The following is a 17,227-nucleotide window of genomic DNA, read 5'->3' as shown; positions in this document are numbered from 1 at the left end:
TAGGCACCATGCAAGAAGGGAAGAGAAGAGCTGCGGCCACAGTGACGGCCCAGCACATCTGATGGATGCACCTTTCCACAGAAAGTTCCTGAAGAAAGCGATCCCTTGAATGAGAGTTAGGGAGAAACAACAAGAGGAAGACAGGCTCAGAAAAGAAGGACTTCAGAAGCTGAGACATGAAGATAGCAGTCAAGGTGAAGAAGAACAGGAGAAGGGAATGCTAAGGAACATGTGAGGTCACAGGGTCTAAGTGTGAACGTAAGACGGGAGAGCTTTCTTCATAACAGAAATAAAGAAAAAATTTCCTGAGCCAGCTGGAACCTCTGCAAAGAAGCTGTAGGAGCACAGCCATCTTTTGTGGGAGCACAGTAGTCTTCAGAGGGAGCACGGTGGTCTTCGGAGGGAGCATGATGGACTTTGGAGGGGATCTGAGATTGACCAGGAATCAGAGGCAGATCACACTCTGGGTGTTTCTGAGAACCCCACTGAAGGGCAGTTTGTGGGAACATGAGTCCCCTCACACAACTCAGAAAATCACAGGAACCAAATCCTACTAGTCACTAAGGCTGCCCGCTATAGTCTGGACAATACACTCTTAAGGGATCACCATAGATATGTCAAAAGCAGGCAACAGTGCAAGGCTGTAACTGTTACAGGAAAGGCTGAGCAGGAGAAGAGAGGAAGGTTAGGTCCAGCAGTCCAAATGGCCCACCTCTGAAGAGTACCTTCAAGGTCCTAAGCCTGAACCACTAAGCATGCTCAACCACAGGGTGAGAGACAACTTCCTTCCCCTTCTGGAGACGCGTGGTTACCTGGTAGTTACACTGTTGTGAGCAGAAGGCACTGGGGCCATTAGGCACTGTTGAGAAGCAGTGCCTCTCAGAACAGTATTCTCTGCCACAGGAGAGCTACACTCAGCAGATCATTGATGGTTCAACATCCTTAGAGACTTAGAACAATGTCTGTATTTTATGAAATTCAAGAAAGTAAACCATCTCCACATCTTCAGGTACAATATGGCATTTTGTTTTTAGTTCCAAAATTCTTATATTACTAAAATCAAAGGAAACACTTAATTACAAGAGAAGATAGTAAGATGTAGAACGCTGATAAGTAAGCATATTTCCAAAAACTAACTTACTCGTATGAAATCTGTAAGTGTATTATAAATGAAGGCTCCTCTTGGGAGAAAGAAGCAGCTTCCAGGGCTCAGGTCATGGAAGAAGAAAAGCTCTTGTTCCTAGAACACAAGAGAGAAGAAGAAATATTACTCTTAAGATTTTGGTTTGTGAGGTGCAGTCATGGGTAACAACAGTGTGTCTGTGTGTTGATGGTATGGGCGTACCTTCCCGATTTTCCTGTGGTCCCTGCTCTTGGCTTCCTCTTGGAACTTCTCCCAGCCCTTCATCATTTTGCTATCAGGAAAGGATATTCCATAGATCCGCTGCAATGTCTCCATTTCAGGATTGCCTTCCCAGTACGTTGAGGAATTCTAAACATCAGCAAGGTATTGCTTTTTTCAAAACCAAACGTTTGGCAGTAACACCACTCTACAACATATATGCATTATAAAATCCGCAATGCTCAGTTACAGATATCTTTATAGTGCTTGGAAAAGTCTTAAATTGGGTCTAATAAGAACCTTTTCATCCAAATTATAGCACTAATCAGTAAGTTGCACAAAGAGTCTGCTGTGGCTTCTAGGAATGAAAGTGACGGAGAACAGGAAGGAGGGGGCTAAGGAACCAGAAAAGGCAGAGGTCCACGGAAGTGTCAACCTCTCTGGTCTATGGCTCAAGGGGACGGGCATCAGTGGGTGATGGGTAATTAATACCCATGTTTCACCTTCAGAAAACCGAGGTCCAGAAAGGCTAGGGCTTCAAATTCAGCCCATTGCTTATGATTGCCGGGGCCCAGTTCCACTCCCACTTTTCTCTCTGCCTGTGGTACAGTCGTCTACATGCAGAAAGATGCTCTTGTTCTCACTGGGCAATGAAAGACATCCATTGCACAGCTGTCCTTGGTGTTAGCTCTGCCTCCTCCTCAGCCACCTAAATCTGCAGACACGCGAGTCTCTATATAAAATGGTGCAATTGCACATAACCTGTACAAGGTCCTGCACACTTTAAACCATCTCTAGAGTACCTGACGCAAAATAAATGTTATGTATGTATCTGTTGCAATATGCCATTTAGGAATTAAGGACCTCACTACCACCCCACTCCCAACATCCCCAAACCCCATGTGCACAGTATATACATGTCCAGCATAGGTATGTAACATGAGGGCCTGCTTGGTTTCTGTCCTCCCACCAGGTCCTACAAATTACACAGAGGTCTATATTAATTATAAACTGATTGGCCCATTAGCTCAAGCTTTGTATTAGCTCTTCTAATGTATATTAGCCCATTATTCTTATCTATGTCAGCCACATGGCTCAGTACCTTTTTCAGCGGGGCAGGGTAACATCCTGCTTCTTCAGTGTCTGGACAGGACTGCTGAGGAATGGGCTTCCTTCTTCCCAGGATACTCCTGTTCTCATTGCCTCACTTCTACTTCCTGTCTGGTTGTCCCACCTATACTTCCTGCCTGGCTACTGGCCAATCAGCGTTTAAAACATAATTGACAGAATACAATTGTCCCGCACCATAGGCACAATTTGTTTTTTAAATATTTCATCTAGCAGATGATTAAATCCACATATATGAAACCTGTGAATACTGGGGCATCTAAATAAGGAACAATATACTTAAAAACTGTATAGAGGACTAGAAGGATGGTTCAGTAGTTTAGAGCATTTGCTGCTCTTTCAGAAGATCTGACTTCAGTTCCTAGCACCTACCTAGGCAGTAACTTCAGTGATCACACTTCTGACCTCTGCAGGGACACATACATACACACATGCATGCATAATAATCACAAATCTTTAAGATACGGCACATAAAAAGATATGTGTCACAGTATTTAGAATAAGATTAAAACTCAAAAGCTATATAGTGTTTTAATTATCAAGACTCTAACACATTACTTTTAGTGAAATAAGAATGAAGAGTTTAAAATACCATCTTGTTCAGACTATAGAAGACGTGACTGAAATCCTTTATGTAGTTTATTTTGTCTGCGATATTTATAAACTTAAAAAAAATCCTTACCTTGAAAATTTTTATGGCTTTAATTTTTCCAGTGTGTCTTACATGGGGGCCTTTGCAAAGGTCAATTAATGGACCACACCTATAATGAAAGATTGAAGACAGGCCCAGACATATTTATAACTTTTTGGACTGTTCACTATAAACCACATTATCATATTGTACCAATTAGCAATACCTGTCTATTTGACACAGCCTAGAATCACCCGAAACAGTGTCTAACTGAGTAATTGTCTTTATCAGGTCGATCTGTGGACTTGTGTGTGAGGGACTGTCTTGTCTTAACTGACACAGGAGGGCCCAGCCCAGCATGGGAAGACCTTCCTGGGCAGGTGGTCATGGAGTCAGCAGGTGGTCATGGAGTCAGCAGAGAGCAAGTCAGGAAGCAGGGCCTCTTTCTCTCTCTTTCTTTCTTTCTTTCTTTCTTTCTTTCTTTCTTTCTTTCTTTCTTTCTTTCTTCCTGGTTCTTCCTTCCTTCCTTTCATTTTTCTTTTTTCCTTTCTTCATTTCCTTCCTTCCTCCTTCCCTTCCTTTCTATTTTTGTTTGTTGGTATTTTTTTAAACAAACATATTGTCCTGGCTGTCCTGGAACTCAATGTGTAGAGCAGACTGGCCCTGAAGACAGAGCTCTGCCTGCCTCTACCTCCCTTCTGCATGGTTTCTACTTCAAGTGCCTACTTGGGTTCCTGCCTTGACTTCCCTCAGTGACTGACTGTGACCCACAAATGTAGGCCAAGTAAAGTATTCCCTCCACTAACTTGCTTTTGCTCAGCTGGCGTGTTTATCACAACCGCAGGAAGGCAGCCAGGGCACACAGGTTTTAGGTAAAAGGATGCACTCTTTACATGTATGGGGTAAGCTTTAATTCAGGGTCAGTGAGAGCAGGGACCCATGGAGCCTCAGATCACATTGCTCTCTCTATGCAAATTCCAACCCCTCAGAAAATCTTCTGAAGACACTGTGCATGCAGAGACATCCTTTTTAACTGTCCCTTCACTGTGGTAAAACCAGAGAGCCATCCTGTTCCCCAGCAAGACTTGGGGCTGCTGCTGCTAAGTTCCAGGACCCCACTGAGCCACTTAAAGCTGGTGCACACAAACCTGTAAACAGTGGTTGTTGGAGTGTCGACTTTCTCCTTCAGAATCCGGCACTTAAATTTATTGTACTACAAAGAAAATGTAACATATTATTATGAAAATGTTTTAATGGGAAAACTATTCCTTTTAAAAAGCTCCGAGAGACGCTTACTCTGTTAAGGTGTTGGGACCCTATGGACAAGCTGAACTCACAGCAAAGAGTGACACTGTCCTGTATGAGACTCCAAGTCACACGGTTGGTAAACTCTCACATATGACCATGCTGTGAGTTAGGACCACAGAAGTGGAATGCACATATTTTTTATATCAGCTATGTATTTAAAATTAATTCCATCTTAGTTTTACTCTTGAAACATAGCTGTCATGTGATTCAGGTTATTCCACTGGGCTCAGATCCTACTGGACAGCACTCTTCTAGAAGATCCGATTTCAACTACATAAAATAAATCCAGTTCTTAGGGTACATTTCCATTATTTGCATAAAAGCAAAGTTTACATTGTGGCATTGCATTTGCTAAAAAGCCATGGTATCGTTACAGTTAGCAAACTAAGGTAATATACCCCTTTCTCTACTTTTATTGAAATAATCACAGTACCAAGTATTAGTTCATATTAAATAACTAAAGACAGGAAAAACAAGCCCACATTTGTACAATGTAACTGTTTTATCCCAATATGTTCAAGTGAAGCCACTGCCTTCACAAAAGCTGATATCTTAGGAGTAATCAAAAAGTCAGGGCAGCCTGCAGAATGGAAGTAACACCTGTAAGTGACTGATGTTTAGATATAGACACCAGGAACATATAAGCTGCTATAATGCAAACCAAACCAAAAATGAATATACTCTTTCGAGAACAGCAAAGAGGCCTTAAAGACTCCCAGGAAGGTATACAAAAGGCCAGTATGTACATACACTGAAAGAGGCTCAGCATCACTATGTCCTAAGAAAAATGCAAATCAAGACATAATGAGACACTACTTTATACTCATGGATGGCTGTTAAAACAAACAACATTCAGAAAACTAGTGTGGGCAAGAATTGGAAAAACTGTACAGACCTGACGGTCTAATAAAGATTTGAACGGCCAATGGTGAGGCAGGAGAAAGGATAGGTGGGGCTGGCAGGCAGAGAGAATAGATAGAAGGAGAAATCTGAGAAGAGGGTTCAGAGTAGTAGCCTGAGGAGGAGGAGCATGAGCACATCAGGGGTTGGGCACCCAGCTACCCGGCATCCACAGAGTAAGAGTAAGATGTAAAGAAAAGAAGAGGAAAAACACAGAGGTCAAAGGGTAGATGGGATAATATAAGCTTTTTAAAAAAGCAGGCAAGAAACAAGCCAAGCTAAGGCTGGATGTTTATAACTAAGAATAAGCCTCCATGTGTGATTCATTTGGGGGTTGGGCTCCCCAAAAGAGTTCAAATAGCATAATAACAACCTCTTACAAGATGTGGCCTTGTTGGAAGAAGTGTGTCCTGTGAGGGCTGGCATTGAGGTATCCCTTACTCAAGCTATGCCTAGTTCAGACCACTTCCTGTGGCCTGTAGAACTCTCAGCTCCTTCTCCAACACCAAATCTGCCTACTCGCACAATGATGATAATGGACTAAACAACTGAAAATATAAGCCATCCCAATTAAATGGTTTTCTTCAATAAGAGTTGCCATGGTCATGGTGTCTCTATGTTTCAGCAATAGAAACCCTAAGACAGTTACTTTTATGTATTTTACCACACAAAAAGGGATAATTGTACCTTTAACCAAAACCATCTAGCTCTTAAATTCAAGCCGCTAAACTGACAATGTTGTACTTTCAAAGTATGAGTTTTCTTTGATATGTATGATTTAAAAGGAAAAAAAATCAAATCTATTTAAAGTGCATTGGTCTAAAAAGAGACATCCTTAAAGTTTCATGCAAGTCACTCTAGTTTAAATATTTAAAATAAACAAGAAAACTAATTAAAATTCAACTCTCAGCAACCACATGGTGGCTCACAACAGTCTGAAATGAGATCTGGTGCCCTCTTCTGGCCTACAGGCATACATGGAGGCAGAACTCTGTGTACATAATAAATAAATAAATCTTAAAAAAAAAAACCCACACTAGTCTATTTTAACAGTTTTTAATTTTCCTTTCTAGTGAGAGAATTTTATGCTAAGTTTTCCCAGTCACCTTAAACATTTCCAGGAGTGAGTCCTTTCTGACTTCCAATCTTTCAAATGGTTGCTTCTCTTTGATGATAGATTTACATATATTCTCCAGGGCAGATAATTCAGTGCTGGACACTACTCTAAAATACAAAGAAGAGATCCTGAGCTTCAGTACGATCTTCCAGATGCCACTCACCTCTTCCTCCGTGGTCCTGTGCCCTTCACTACTAATTGACAAGCTTTCCAAACTGAGTTGGTGGTTCAGGCATGTGTACTTTTGTTCAGAAACCTGTATGATGGGCTCCCCATATCCCTGCCCTCAGTGGCTGGCAGGATCTAGCCTCAGAGGAAGGTTGAGAGTCACTGCCTTAGACTGTCTGGTAAATAGTCAAAACGCTCTTGCTGCCCACATGAAACTGGAGGTATGGTAACAAGAGAGGGCACTTGATCAATAACTGTGCCTTGACTGTACTAATGACATGAAGGGGCCTCCATAGACTAAGTTATTTCTAAAGGTGTGGAACGTTAGCCCCAAACCTCACTCCAGAAAGGGAGAAGGGATAGAGGAGTCTATTGTCAATGGCTAGTGATTACATTGAATATGTGCATGTTACAAAACATCCATTGAAAATTACTGAACAAGTTTCCAACAGCTGCCAAGCAGATGGTACAGCCCAAGAGATCTGGGAAATACCACACCCTTCCAGTCTGCTCATCTGTACCCTCTGGAGCAGCCTTTAAAATAAGTCAAAAGCTTTTTGTGAGCCAGTCTACCAGCTCCTGAACCCAATTAGTGGGATGTGGGTTAGACAGTAGAAAGCCTCTGTTTGTGACTGACATCAGCACTGTGGCAGCCTTATAGGGCTGAGACTTGAGTTGAAGGTCTGGGTTAATACCTAGTTGGTATCCAGAAAGCTGAAGAATCAGTTGTTACATGGGGAAAACAAACAAATAAAAACCCAAGACAAACAAAAACCTCATATACTTAGGGTCAAAATATTATAAATAAACACACTCTAAACCAGTGGTTCTCAACTTTCCAATGCTCTGACCCTTTAACACACTCTAGCCCGGTGTCCTCAGTCTTCCAAATGCTCTGACCTTTAAATACAGTTCCTCATGGCGTGCTGACATTGATACTTCATAACTCTAATGCTGCTACTGTTATAAATCGTATTGTAAATATCTGATATGCAGGATGTCTAATATGTGACCCCAAAGGGGTCACAACCCACAGGTTGAGTAGCACTGCTCTAACTTATAAGCAAAACCAGTTCAGACTGGAAAAGTCTATAAAAAATAGTGACATAAGCCAGGCATGGGGCACATGCCTTTAATCCCAGCTTGAGGAAAGCAGCTTGGTCTACATAGTAAATTCCAGGCCAATCAGGAATATACAGTGGAAACTATGTCTCAAAAACAAATAAACAAACAAAAATTAAAAATAAAAACAAGCCAGGCAGTGATGGCACAATTCTTTAATCCCAGTACTCAGGAGGCAGAGACAAGTGGATCTCTGTGAATTCAAGGACAGGCTGGTCTACAGAGTGAGTTCCAGGTCAGCCAGGACTGTTTCACAGAGAAACCCTGTCTCCAAAAAACAAATAAACAAACAAAAAGACAAAAACAAACAAATAAAAAAAAAACCACTGCATAATGCCAGATACACTGTCAGGGAGGTCATTACACAGCATGAGGGTGATGGGAAGGTGAAATGTTCCACATTTGCCCAAGCAGGAGATGCTGTGAGCGTGAGTTAAAGCGCAAGTGAGAGAAGACAGAAATGCTTAGGACATAAAACTGGAAAACTAGACGGGACTGCTAGAGGGGGTGCTGAGGAGCACAGGGGAATCTGAACTGGACTCGGATGCCGGATGGGGGTGGTAGGAAGTATAGAAGAATTAGAAGAACCCAAGGTTTCAGTTTGGGCCCCTGGTGGTGTCCCTAGGAACTGTGAGAGATACAGAGCAGGGGTGGACGAGGGCAGGGCTGCAGGGCCATGATTCCACACACAGACCTACTGAGTGTGAGACCCCTGTGAACACCACCACCTGACTCAAATGTGTGCGACGTTCGGTGAAGTGGACAGTGCCTCGGCCATCGAAGCCACAACTCTTCTCCAGCATGGAGGACATGATCCTGGTTTGGATTAGTGTCATACTCTAGCAAGTATGTTGAAAGTTACTCTCCAATCTGAGTGTATTTGAAAAACAATTTCCATAACTCAATAACCACTTGATAGTCACACAATACACTATGACTGATCTATAATATGTAACCATTTTAAAACAACAGCATGTATACATGCAATCAGAACCCAGCGCTCAGCAGCCTTACCTGTCTTCAATGAACATGTCGTAATAAAATCCATTCTCGATGGGTGGGCCATAGCACAGGTGGCCCCCATAGTAAAGTTCCATGGCCTCCCCCAGGATGTGCGCACTGGAGTGCCAGTACACCTGCAAGATGTTGACAGTCAGGAGAGTTGTCAGCAACCAGAACTGTCATGGGACATCAGGAGCAGGAGAGCAAGGGAATGGCTGTTGAGGGGATAATACTGAGAAGAAAGTCTCCAATGCCTACCTGGATGGGAAAATTCCCTGCATCTTCCCTGTACTCCTGGAGAACTTAAGTCTAGCTCAGAGTCACTTTGCTGAGCACTGCAGTTACGGTGTAGCTGCTCCTCACTTTCCTTCTGCACCTTTGACTGTTCAGAACCAGCCCATTCGCTCAAAACCCTGAGCTGAGTAGCCACATGGAAACTTGGTGTAGGCTTGGGGTGGGAGGGAACTGGTGCCCTGCATGTCTCTAAGACAGACTCTCTGAACTCAACACAATACAGAGAAGTGGCTACTTGAGAATATTACCAGAGTCCATGAGACTTCACATCGGCACAGCAGTCTCCATACGCTGGCTAACACATGACTCTGGAAGTTTGAAAGAGTTTGAAAGATGGCTAAGAAGGGAAAGATGAAGTCAAGCAGTGTTCCTGGCTGCTGAAAACCTTGGAGGAATATGTGTGTGGGCTAAATTACCATAGTCCAAAGACAGGTTATCAGCCCCACAAATTCAGAAAGTTGAGCTGGTTTCAAATTCCCAAGGAATTAGTATTGTTTTAAGGCTAACTAAAACAAATAAAATTAGTTTAGCTTATAAGGAATTAGTTTTAGTTTACCTATGAATTAAAATTAACCAAGTCACCAAATAAATACAGATGGCAAACATGAATGATAATTGAGTTCTAGGTCAAAGCCTTCTCCTTTGTTAAATTAACTACCACTCGGTAAATCAGAGCGGAAAGGGGTAGCTGCAGAGATGCTGTGTGTAACCCTAATCTACTGCAACAGGCTGGACATGCTCTGGGGACAGAGCCAGCGGGAAGTCCTTGCAGTGGAGTACCTGGACTCAGGGTGCTGCTGAAATAGCGGCCATTGTCCTTATGTAGGTATTTGTCAAACCAAACAATTGCTAGATACAGGAATATAATAGCTAGGGACAGAAACAGAGACAATGCCCTAGTGGCAGCTATGCCTACTGGGGAGTGACACACAACGGCAGGGCAAGCAGACACACCTCAGTTCTTTGTGTGTTACACCTGAGTGGTGTGGTAGCCATGAGGTGAACATGGCTCAGTAATAAAGAGTAAAGCCTGCATGCACAGTGCAGGAAGGTCTGTATGCCATGTGTGAGAAGAGGGGAGCTTACCAAGGTCTGAGGGGTGAGGAAGAACCAGTAACTTGCAAACCATGGCAAGAGCTTGAGTTTTATGAGCTTAAAGCAGAAACCACTGAGCTCACATTTTAAAACAGCTGGGCAGGAATGCATTAGTGGGCAGTTTGGGCAGTGATGATGAAACTGGCCGAGTGTAGGTTTGTAGCCAGGGGTCATAGAGATGGAGAGAAATGAGCAGCTTCTACAGACACTAGGAGGGTGCAGGCTACTGGGCTTCCCATAACTTCAAGATATGACTTGAGGAGAGGAAATAAGTATGCTTAACTGATGAAGGTCTGGCCTGAGAGAGGTGGGCATGTGGTGGGTATACTCAGATGGGCAGACAGCAAAGGAGTAAGAGTCAAGAATTTCATGGTGGAATTCTAGCTCAGCACCCCCATGGAGGTGGCACTTAGGTGTAACACACAGCACTGAGGTGTGTCTACCTGCAGATCACTGAGTATGGACAGTTTATGGACTTGCAGTTTTCCCAAATTTTGTTTGTAAATGTTTCTTTACATTTGAAGGGGGATATTCTATAGAAATGGATACTTTGCATTGGTATGGATCTTGCTTTATTGATACAGATTTAAGGTCAACTTTGTAATACTGTGTACATGTATTTCTGATCTTGATTAAGGTATTATGTTTGTCCAGCTCATTTAAAAATGTAATGTATAATTAAGAAATATAGGTTAATAGATAATCATCTATAATAGTCAAGCTTGTAGTCATGTTAGTTATATGTTCTAGATGTACAGAATTGTATTTCAGATGGATAGGCATTCTTCAATCCTTTCAAAAACTACAGAATATGGTATTTAAAATGTTTTAAGAAGTTAGGACTTTTCATGACAGTGAGACACATCTGCTCCTGGCAGCATCAATCTACTTCAAGAGGATGAAGGGTATCGAAGAGGCTCCTTATGGAGTTGGTTAGCCATTTGGGCAAGAAACTGCTCTTGCCTGTACTGCTTGATGAACTGGACATGAAGGACCCACAGAGAAATGACTGCTGAACTTGCCTAGATGTGAAATGTTCCTTCGCAGTTCCTGCTTCAGAAAAGAGTCTGCTAGACGTTCTGCAGGACACAGAAGAATGTGATTGACAAGCTGAGAGTATAGGCGGGACTGTCTTTGAAATTTCCTGCTTCATGGAAAAAGTCTGCTGGATACTATGGGCTGAAGATGGATACTCCAGAGGTAAAGAAGAACTTTGGTGGCTGTCCGAGCAGAAAGATGTCTCTGTCAATTGCTTACAATGCACTTCCTGTTTACTTAGGTAATATTATATTTTTCTGGAGTCTTTGATGGAGTTGAAGAATTGATAAACTTTTCCTCAATTATGATAAAAGATAAAGTAAATATAAATAAATTTAACTGTAATTCTTGCTTGGTACCTGTACTTTTACTTTGTTAAAGTTAAAGCCTTCCTTTTTGTTTAAACAGAAAAGAGGAAGTGGTGTGAAAGGTCCTTCTGTCTATGTGTTGGCTTTTATTGGTTAATGAATAAAGAACTGCTTTGAGCCTATGGCAGGGAAGAACAGAACTAGGTGGGGAAAGCTAGGCTGTATGCTGGGAGGAAGAAAGGTGGAGTCAGGAAGATGCCATGTAGCCCAGCAGGAGACAGACACTGGAACTTTAGTCGGTAAGCCACAGCCATGTGGCTATACACAGATGAATAGAAATGAGTTAAACTCAGATGTATGAGTTAGCCAATAAGAAGCTAGAGCTAATGGGCTAAGCAGTGATTTAATTAATACAGTTTCTATGTAATTTTTTTCGGATCTAAGCTGCCAGGAACCAACAAGCGGCCTCCTTTTTACATAAACTCTTTCTTCCAGAAGCTGCTTTTGGTCATGGTGTTTTAACACAGTAACAAGAAATAACTAATAACCTTGGCATACTTGAATCAGAAATTACACAGCTCTTATCATCCAGAAAGCATAATAATAGAACCTCAGCTAACCATAGCTGGGTTTTTGCAGTGGCAATAAGTCAGTTGAAAGGAGGCTACACGCTAAGATGATATGCATATCGGAGACATGCACTTACTATATAAAATACTGCATTTACAAGTATTTAAAGGATTTTTCCAAATTCTCCCATGGATATTAAATTACAGGTACACACATTTAAGAGTTGATTAGGAATTAATTTTGAATACACACTGATCTAACCTAAGGAAAGTATTATTTTAAGAAATAGCAAACACGGGCTACTTATTTGAGTCCACATTCTACAAACAGTCATTAGTTGTTATTAGATGCCAGGTTGTAACTTTAAATGTTGGAAGACTGAAAGTGTCATCACCCTTGATTTCCATGTGTCTTTTCCCATAATTCTTTATCATAAAGATCCAACTCTGGTTTTCAAACACTTACAGCCTGAGCTTCCTCATTGTCAAACATCAGCAGCTCTACAGTAGAGTCCCCTTCCAATGGGCGGTCCAGGTCCCATAGTATACCATTCACTTTGGCAATTACTGCATTTTCAGCCAGTTCTCGACTAACGGAAGAAAAATCATTTGTGGTTAACAATCATCACATTGTAATTTATTGTAAGAAAAAGCTTAAAATAATTATCAGGGCTTAAAAAGGTAGCTAGAAAGTACAAATATGACCTAATAGGATCAAGATCTTTTATTTTGTAGTAATTATTTTATATATAAAAGTCATAAATGTTTGCTATTTTTAAAACTTGAAAAATAAAGAAAGAACAAATAATAAAATTAGGATCTCACATAAATCTTACCCCTTATTCCTAGAAATAACCATTTATAACATTTTGGTACATCACTCCCTAGTCTTTTCTATATCAGCTTCTCATCCATGTTAAAAAACCTAGTTATGAACATAATTTTATAGCCTTTTTTGTTGCTATGCCATCAGCCTAGAAGTGTCCTGTTTGCCCTGGCTTTTGCTCTTTGATCTCTTTCGGTTTTGCTCTCTTAGGGAACTCATGCAGCCATCTAAGCAATGCTCCTTGTGCCCCCATAAGTGCACAGAAATGGAACGAAAGGGTGAGGTCAGGCACCATCACAAGATCTCTGATAAATACAGTCTGGCACATTTACACTCATCCGAAGTGATTTTCAGATCTTTGTCAGTGTGATACTAAAAACTGGTACTTGATTTCTTTGGTGATTCTTTTTACTTTTAATGAATTGTCTGCTTCCTTTACCTATTTTCCACAGACACCGACCTTCCTTCCTTTATATTTTTAAAATAACATTTATGGTTTGAAAACTACTGAGTAACAAAGTTATAAGAAGAAACCTAGGAAAGCATGGGATGGGAGTGTGGAATACTTGCAATTACATTTCTCAAAAATAACTGCTAACATTTTGATCTATACTCTTCTATAATCTTTTACACATATACCGATATAAAATTTTTAATACTTTCCTTTTTATATGTTACACACTTTGTAAAGGCACTATAGCACCGTCTTTATCTGCACGCAGACTTCCGAAGCATATTATTTAATCGTTACAAGAAAATCAAGACTTGCTGGGCATCTTGGTTATATTTTTGTGGGTTTTGGTTTATTGCTACTGTAGTGAACATTCTGAACACATACGTTAGTAGTCAATCTTTTTCTCAGGAAAAAAAATTTCAAAGCAAAATGGTGATGTCAATGGCAATGAACTGTTAGTGGTTTGTGTCAGGACACAATGACAAACTTTCCTAACAGCAGAGGCACCAGAGTCCCTTCCCACTGCTCTCAAAGTAGGTGCTGGGAAACTGTATTAGCTCTCGATAGAGTTCTAAGAAACGGGGCATTGCCCCTCTAGAAAAAGGGAACCACGCAAGGAGAGAATATTACACCCTTTAAAACAGTAGGTAGCAACTCCTTTGGGAGTCAAATGATCCTTTCATGAGGGTCCCCTAAGACCATTGGAAAACACAGATATTTACATTATGATTCATAACAGTAACAACATTACAATCATGAAGTAGCGACAAAATAACCATGACATGAAGAACAGCACTAGAAAGGTTGAGAACCACTACTCTAAAGGGAGGATGGGCCTTCATCTCCAATGAAGGTGGCCCTTGAAGACGGATACTTTCCAAGGTGCCTTGGTAAAGACCACACTCAAACAACTGCAGACAAGCATCGTGATAGCCTACTAAATGAACCTGTGCAGGGTGCAGCCATAGATGGAGACAACCAAAGGCCAAAGAACTTGTTTGTGTCCCTGGGGTCCCGGGACTCACTATATATGTGGCCTGATAATGCAGCATGGCGTGAACCTGGGCAGTCTTCACCTCAGTCAGGGGCATTCCTAGAGCCACAGCTAACCTCTCCAGCTGCTCTGCAACACGTGGGCATCTAAGACACTTGCAGTCAGTAGAACCCAAAGTAACACAGGTAGGTGAACCTTCTCAAAGACTTTAATGTCTTCTGACACGTGCTGATACCTTCACAAAAGCCTACCCCATGTGGACTACAACAAATCTATTCTCTAGAATAAAATGTGGGAAGTTTCCACAGCTTCGAGATCATCCTGAGCACAGGTGTCTTCCACCTGCAAACTCTTGAAGGACACAGAAATTCTCTGTGAAGTGAACAAGGGTGCCTGACCTTCTTAAACACCAGGGTGAGTCCTGTTTACACATCTCCCAAAGCTGCCACCTGCCTCTATGTGCCTTTTCCCTCTTTCTCTTCTGTCGCAGTTAGTAGGGGCTTACAACCTCCCACCCTGTTCCTTTTACTCTCTTCTGGATACTCGACTCTTTTACTGGATTCCTTCTTAAAATTGTTCTTTTGTGTTTTGCCACATTGTTAGTGTATAACAAAGGGATCTCACCCTTGGGAACAAGGGAACAAGATTGCTCTCTGGGGCCAAGTGTAGCCATGGCTGTTCTGATTCTTGCCCTTTGGGGACCACTGGTTGGCATAGCCGTGTTGTTCCTGTTTGGACCAGTGTTTGTAGCACCCTTGTAAAATGTGTGCCTTTTGGGTTATACTAGTTTCAGACTAGACTCCTTGTGATGCAGGGGTTCCATTAACCCCTACTACACCCTAGATTCTCCACAGATTTAGCATAGGGTGAGAGTTTCCTGGTCCTCAAAGCAGGGGCTATGCCCCTAATGCCTGTGTAAGCAGTTATGAGGTGACTGAGGTAGGAGTGTAGGGTGCAGTGAGGTGTTTGAGGGCCAGAATGTAAATTAGCATGTGAAAAGCTGCCCACAGAGAAAGACTAACCCCCGCCCTCCAAGGATGGTGGAGAAAGGCCAAAGATTCAGTGGTCCAAAAGCCTGCCTGTGATAGGGAATTTAGAAGTCCCAACTTTTGGACTGTGTTTGCCGCTGAGTGTCTAACGAAACTTTCTCCCCCCAGCTCTGTCCGCATCTCCCTCCTTGGAAGCGCACCATTTGTTAGTAAACGTGTGTCTAAGTCAGTGCTTTGCTGACTCCAACACTCTCCAATAACACCATGTAGTGGTTCATCTTGGCTGTCACCTTGACACATCTAGAAAGAGGGGGACCTCAGTTGAGGTACTGTCTCCATCAGATTGGCCTGTGAGGTATTTTCTTATTGCTGTAGGAGGGCCCAGCTCACTGCGGGCACTGCCATTCCTAGGCAGGTGGATCTGGGCTGTGCAAGCCAAGGGTGGGCAGCACTCCTCCATGATCTCTCTGTCAGTTCCTGCCTCGAGTCCCTCCCCCCCCCCCCCGGCTTCCTTTCACAACGGACTGTAACCTATAAGCCAAATAAACCCTCGCATCTTTCCCCAAGTCTCTTTTGGTTGTCGTGTTCATCACAGAGACAGGAAGCAAATAGGACAAGCGGGAACTTCCACTAATCAAGACCTTATTCATGTATCCAGGGCCTAGGAAGGGTAAGAACCATTCTGTGACTGCCAACAGTAGTGTTAACCTGTGTCTTTAAATTACAATTTGAAAAATAGTAAAAATTATGAAGATGACTTTGAATAAAGTCAGTATGGATGGCCTGTCAAGGGTACAAGTTTTTTCTTTAGGATATATTTTTTACTAGAACTTTAAATTTTGGACCTTTTACATAGGAAGAAATCATGATCCTGTATTCAATTATGTGGTCTTTTTAGGAGTCAGAGGGAAATTTAGTTACTTAATTTAGTTAACCAGCTGAATAAGAAAAATGGGGATACCAAGCTGCTTGACAAAGTTTCAGTACTAGAACAACTGGACTGACCCTTCATTGCCCTTGATGGAATTTGCTACACAATTTTTGCCTGTGTTTTTGACATGCTTAATGTTTGAATTCCTTGCTGTTAAGGACCCCCCACCTAAGGCTAGCACTGAGACAAAGGGCCCCTGACCAAAGGCCAGCACTAGCAATGAGGCAATGTAACAATGCTTATCGAAGCTGATAATAAGAACAAAACTCATGGTAGTTCCCTAGGAGAATCAGCTATGCAAGAAATTGAGTCTTCTTTAGAACCTGTTACTTTGGTGTGTTGGTAAGCATGAGACCCAGGATCTAAAAAAAAATCATTACTATACTATAGTATGAAGTATTTCCTCTCCAAATATATTCACAACAGGGAGGGAGGGCGGCAGACAAATGCACAAGTAGCATGTGTGCGTGGGTGTCAAGTGCGTGCAAGCGGGCAAGCACCTCTGTGCGGGAGGGCTCTCACCTGATGTCGGCGGCCACCTGGTAAGGCGTCGTTCTCCACCTTTCTCCTTGCACAGTTTTCCCACCAGCCACCCTCACTGTGATGGCGCTGCTTGCGTTCTTCCTTTCCTGGGCAGCAGGTAAGAGCTGACGCTCTGTCTTCAAGGTTTCGAACAGCGTCAGTCTTTCTTTTATGAAACCCGGCTGCTTCACCTGAAAGTCATTGGCTCACAGTAAGGCAGCGGCTCCGCCCACTGAGCTAGCTGCTCAGCAGAGTCCCACTTTGCCTCAACGGTGTTCGCCCTCTCTCTACAGCCCCCTTACCTAACCCCTCTCAATACTACGCGGACCTCTCCCTCTCCTATTGTTTCCAGTATATATAGGCAAGGTTATACAGTATAGCACTTCTTTAATATATAACCCTTGGTACCCTCAGGACTGGATTCCTAGACCCCCATGGATGCCAAAGTCCTTAATAAAGTCCCATAGTACCGGTGCATCTTCTCACAGC

The 17,227-nt window shown here is 42.3% G+C and overlaps 1 protein-coding gene across 1 annotated transcript in view; it reads right to left on the bottom strand.

The window, feature by feature from the left end:
- Tars3 (threonyl-tRNA synthetase 3) overlaps window positions 1–17,227 on the bottom strand; it is a 43,517-nt gene that overhangs the window by 24,250 nt on the left and 2,040 nt on the right. Inside the window, exons 3-10 of the mRNA XM_075953243.1 lie at window positions 16,739–16,929; window positions 12,489–12,612; window positions 8,731–8,852; window positions 6,416–6,533; window positions 4,250–4,314; window positions 3,153–3,231; window positions 1,346–1,492; window positions 1,142–1,240 (exon numbers count right to left, since the gene is read on the bottom strand). Of these exons, the coding sequence (XP_075809358.1) occupies window positions 1,142–1,240; window positions 1,346–1,492; window positions 3,153–3,231; window positions 4,250–4,314; window positions 6,416–6,533; window positions 8,731–8,852; window positions 12,489–12,612; window positions 16,739–16,929 (945 nt within the window). The remainder of the gene's footprint in view (window positions 1–1,141; window positions 1,241–1,345; window positions 1,493–3,152; window positions 3,232–4,249; window positions 4,315–6,415; window positions 6,534–8,730; window positions 8,853–12,488; window positions 12,613–16,738; window positions 16,930–17,227) is intronic.

Source organism: Microtus pennsylvanicus, chromosome 18, assembly GCF_037038515.1.
Source record: "Microtus pennsylvanicus isolate mMicPen1 chromosome 18, mMicPen1.hap1, whole genome shotgun sequence".
Lineage (NCBI taxonomy): Eukaryota > Metazoa > Chordata > Mammalia > Rodentia > Cricetidae > Microtus > Microtus pennsylvanicus.
The sequence above is the reverse complement of the archived record's forward strand: the minus strand, read 5'-3'. Positions and strand labels throughout refer to the sequence as shown.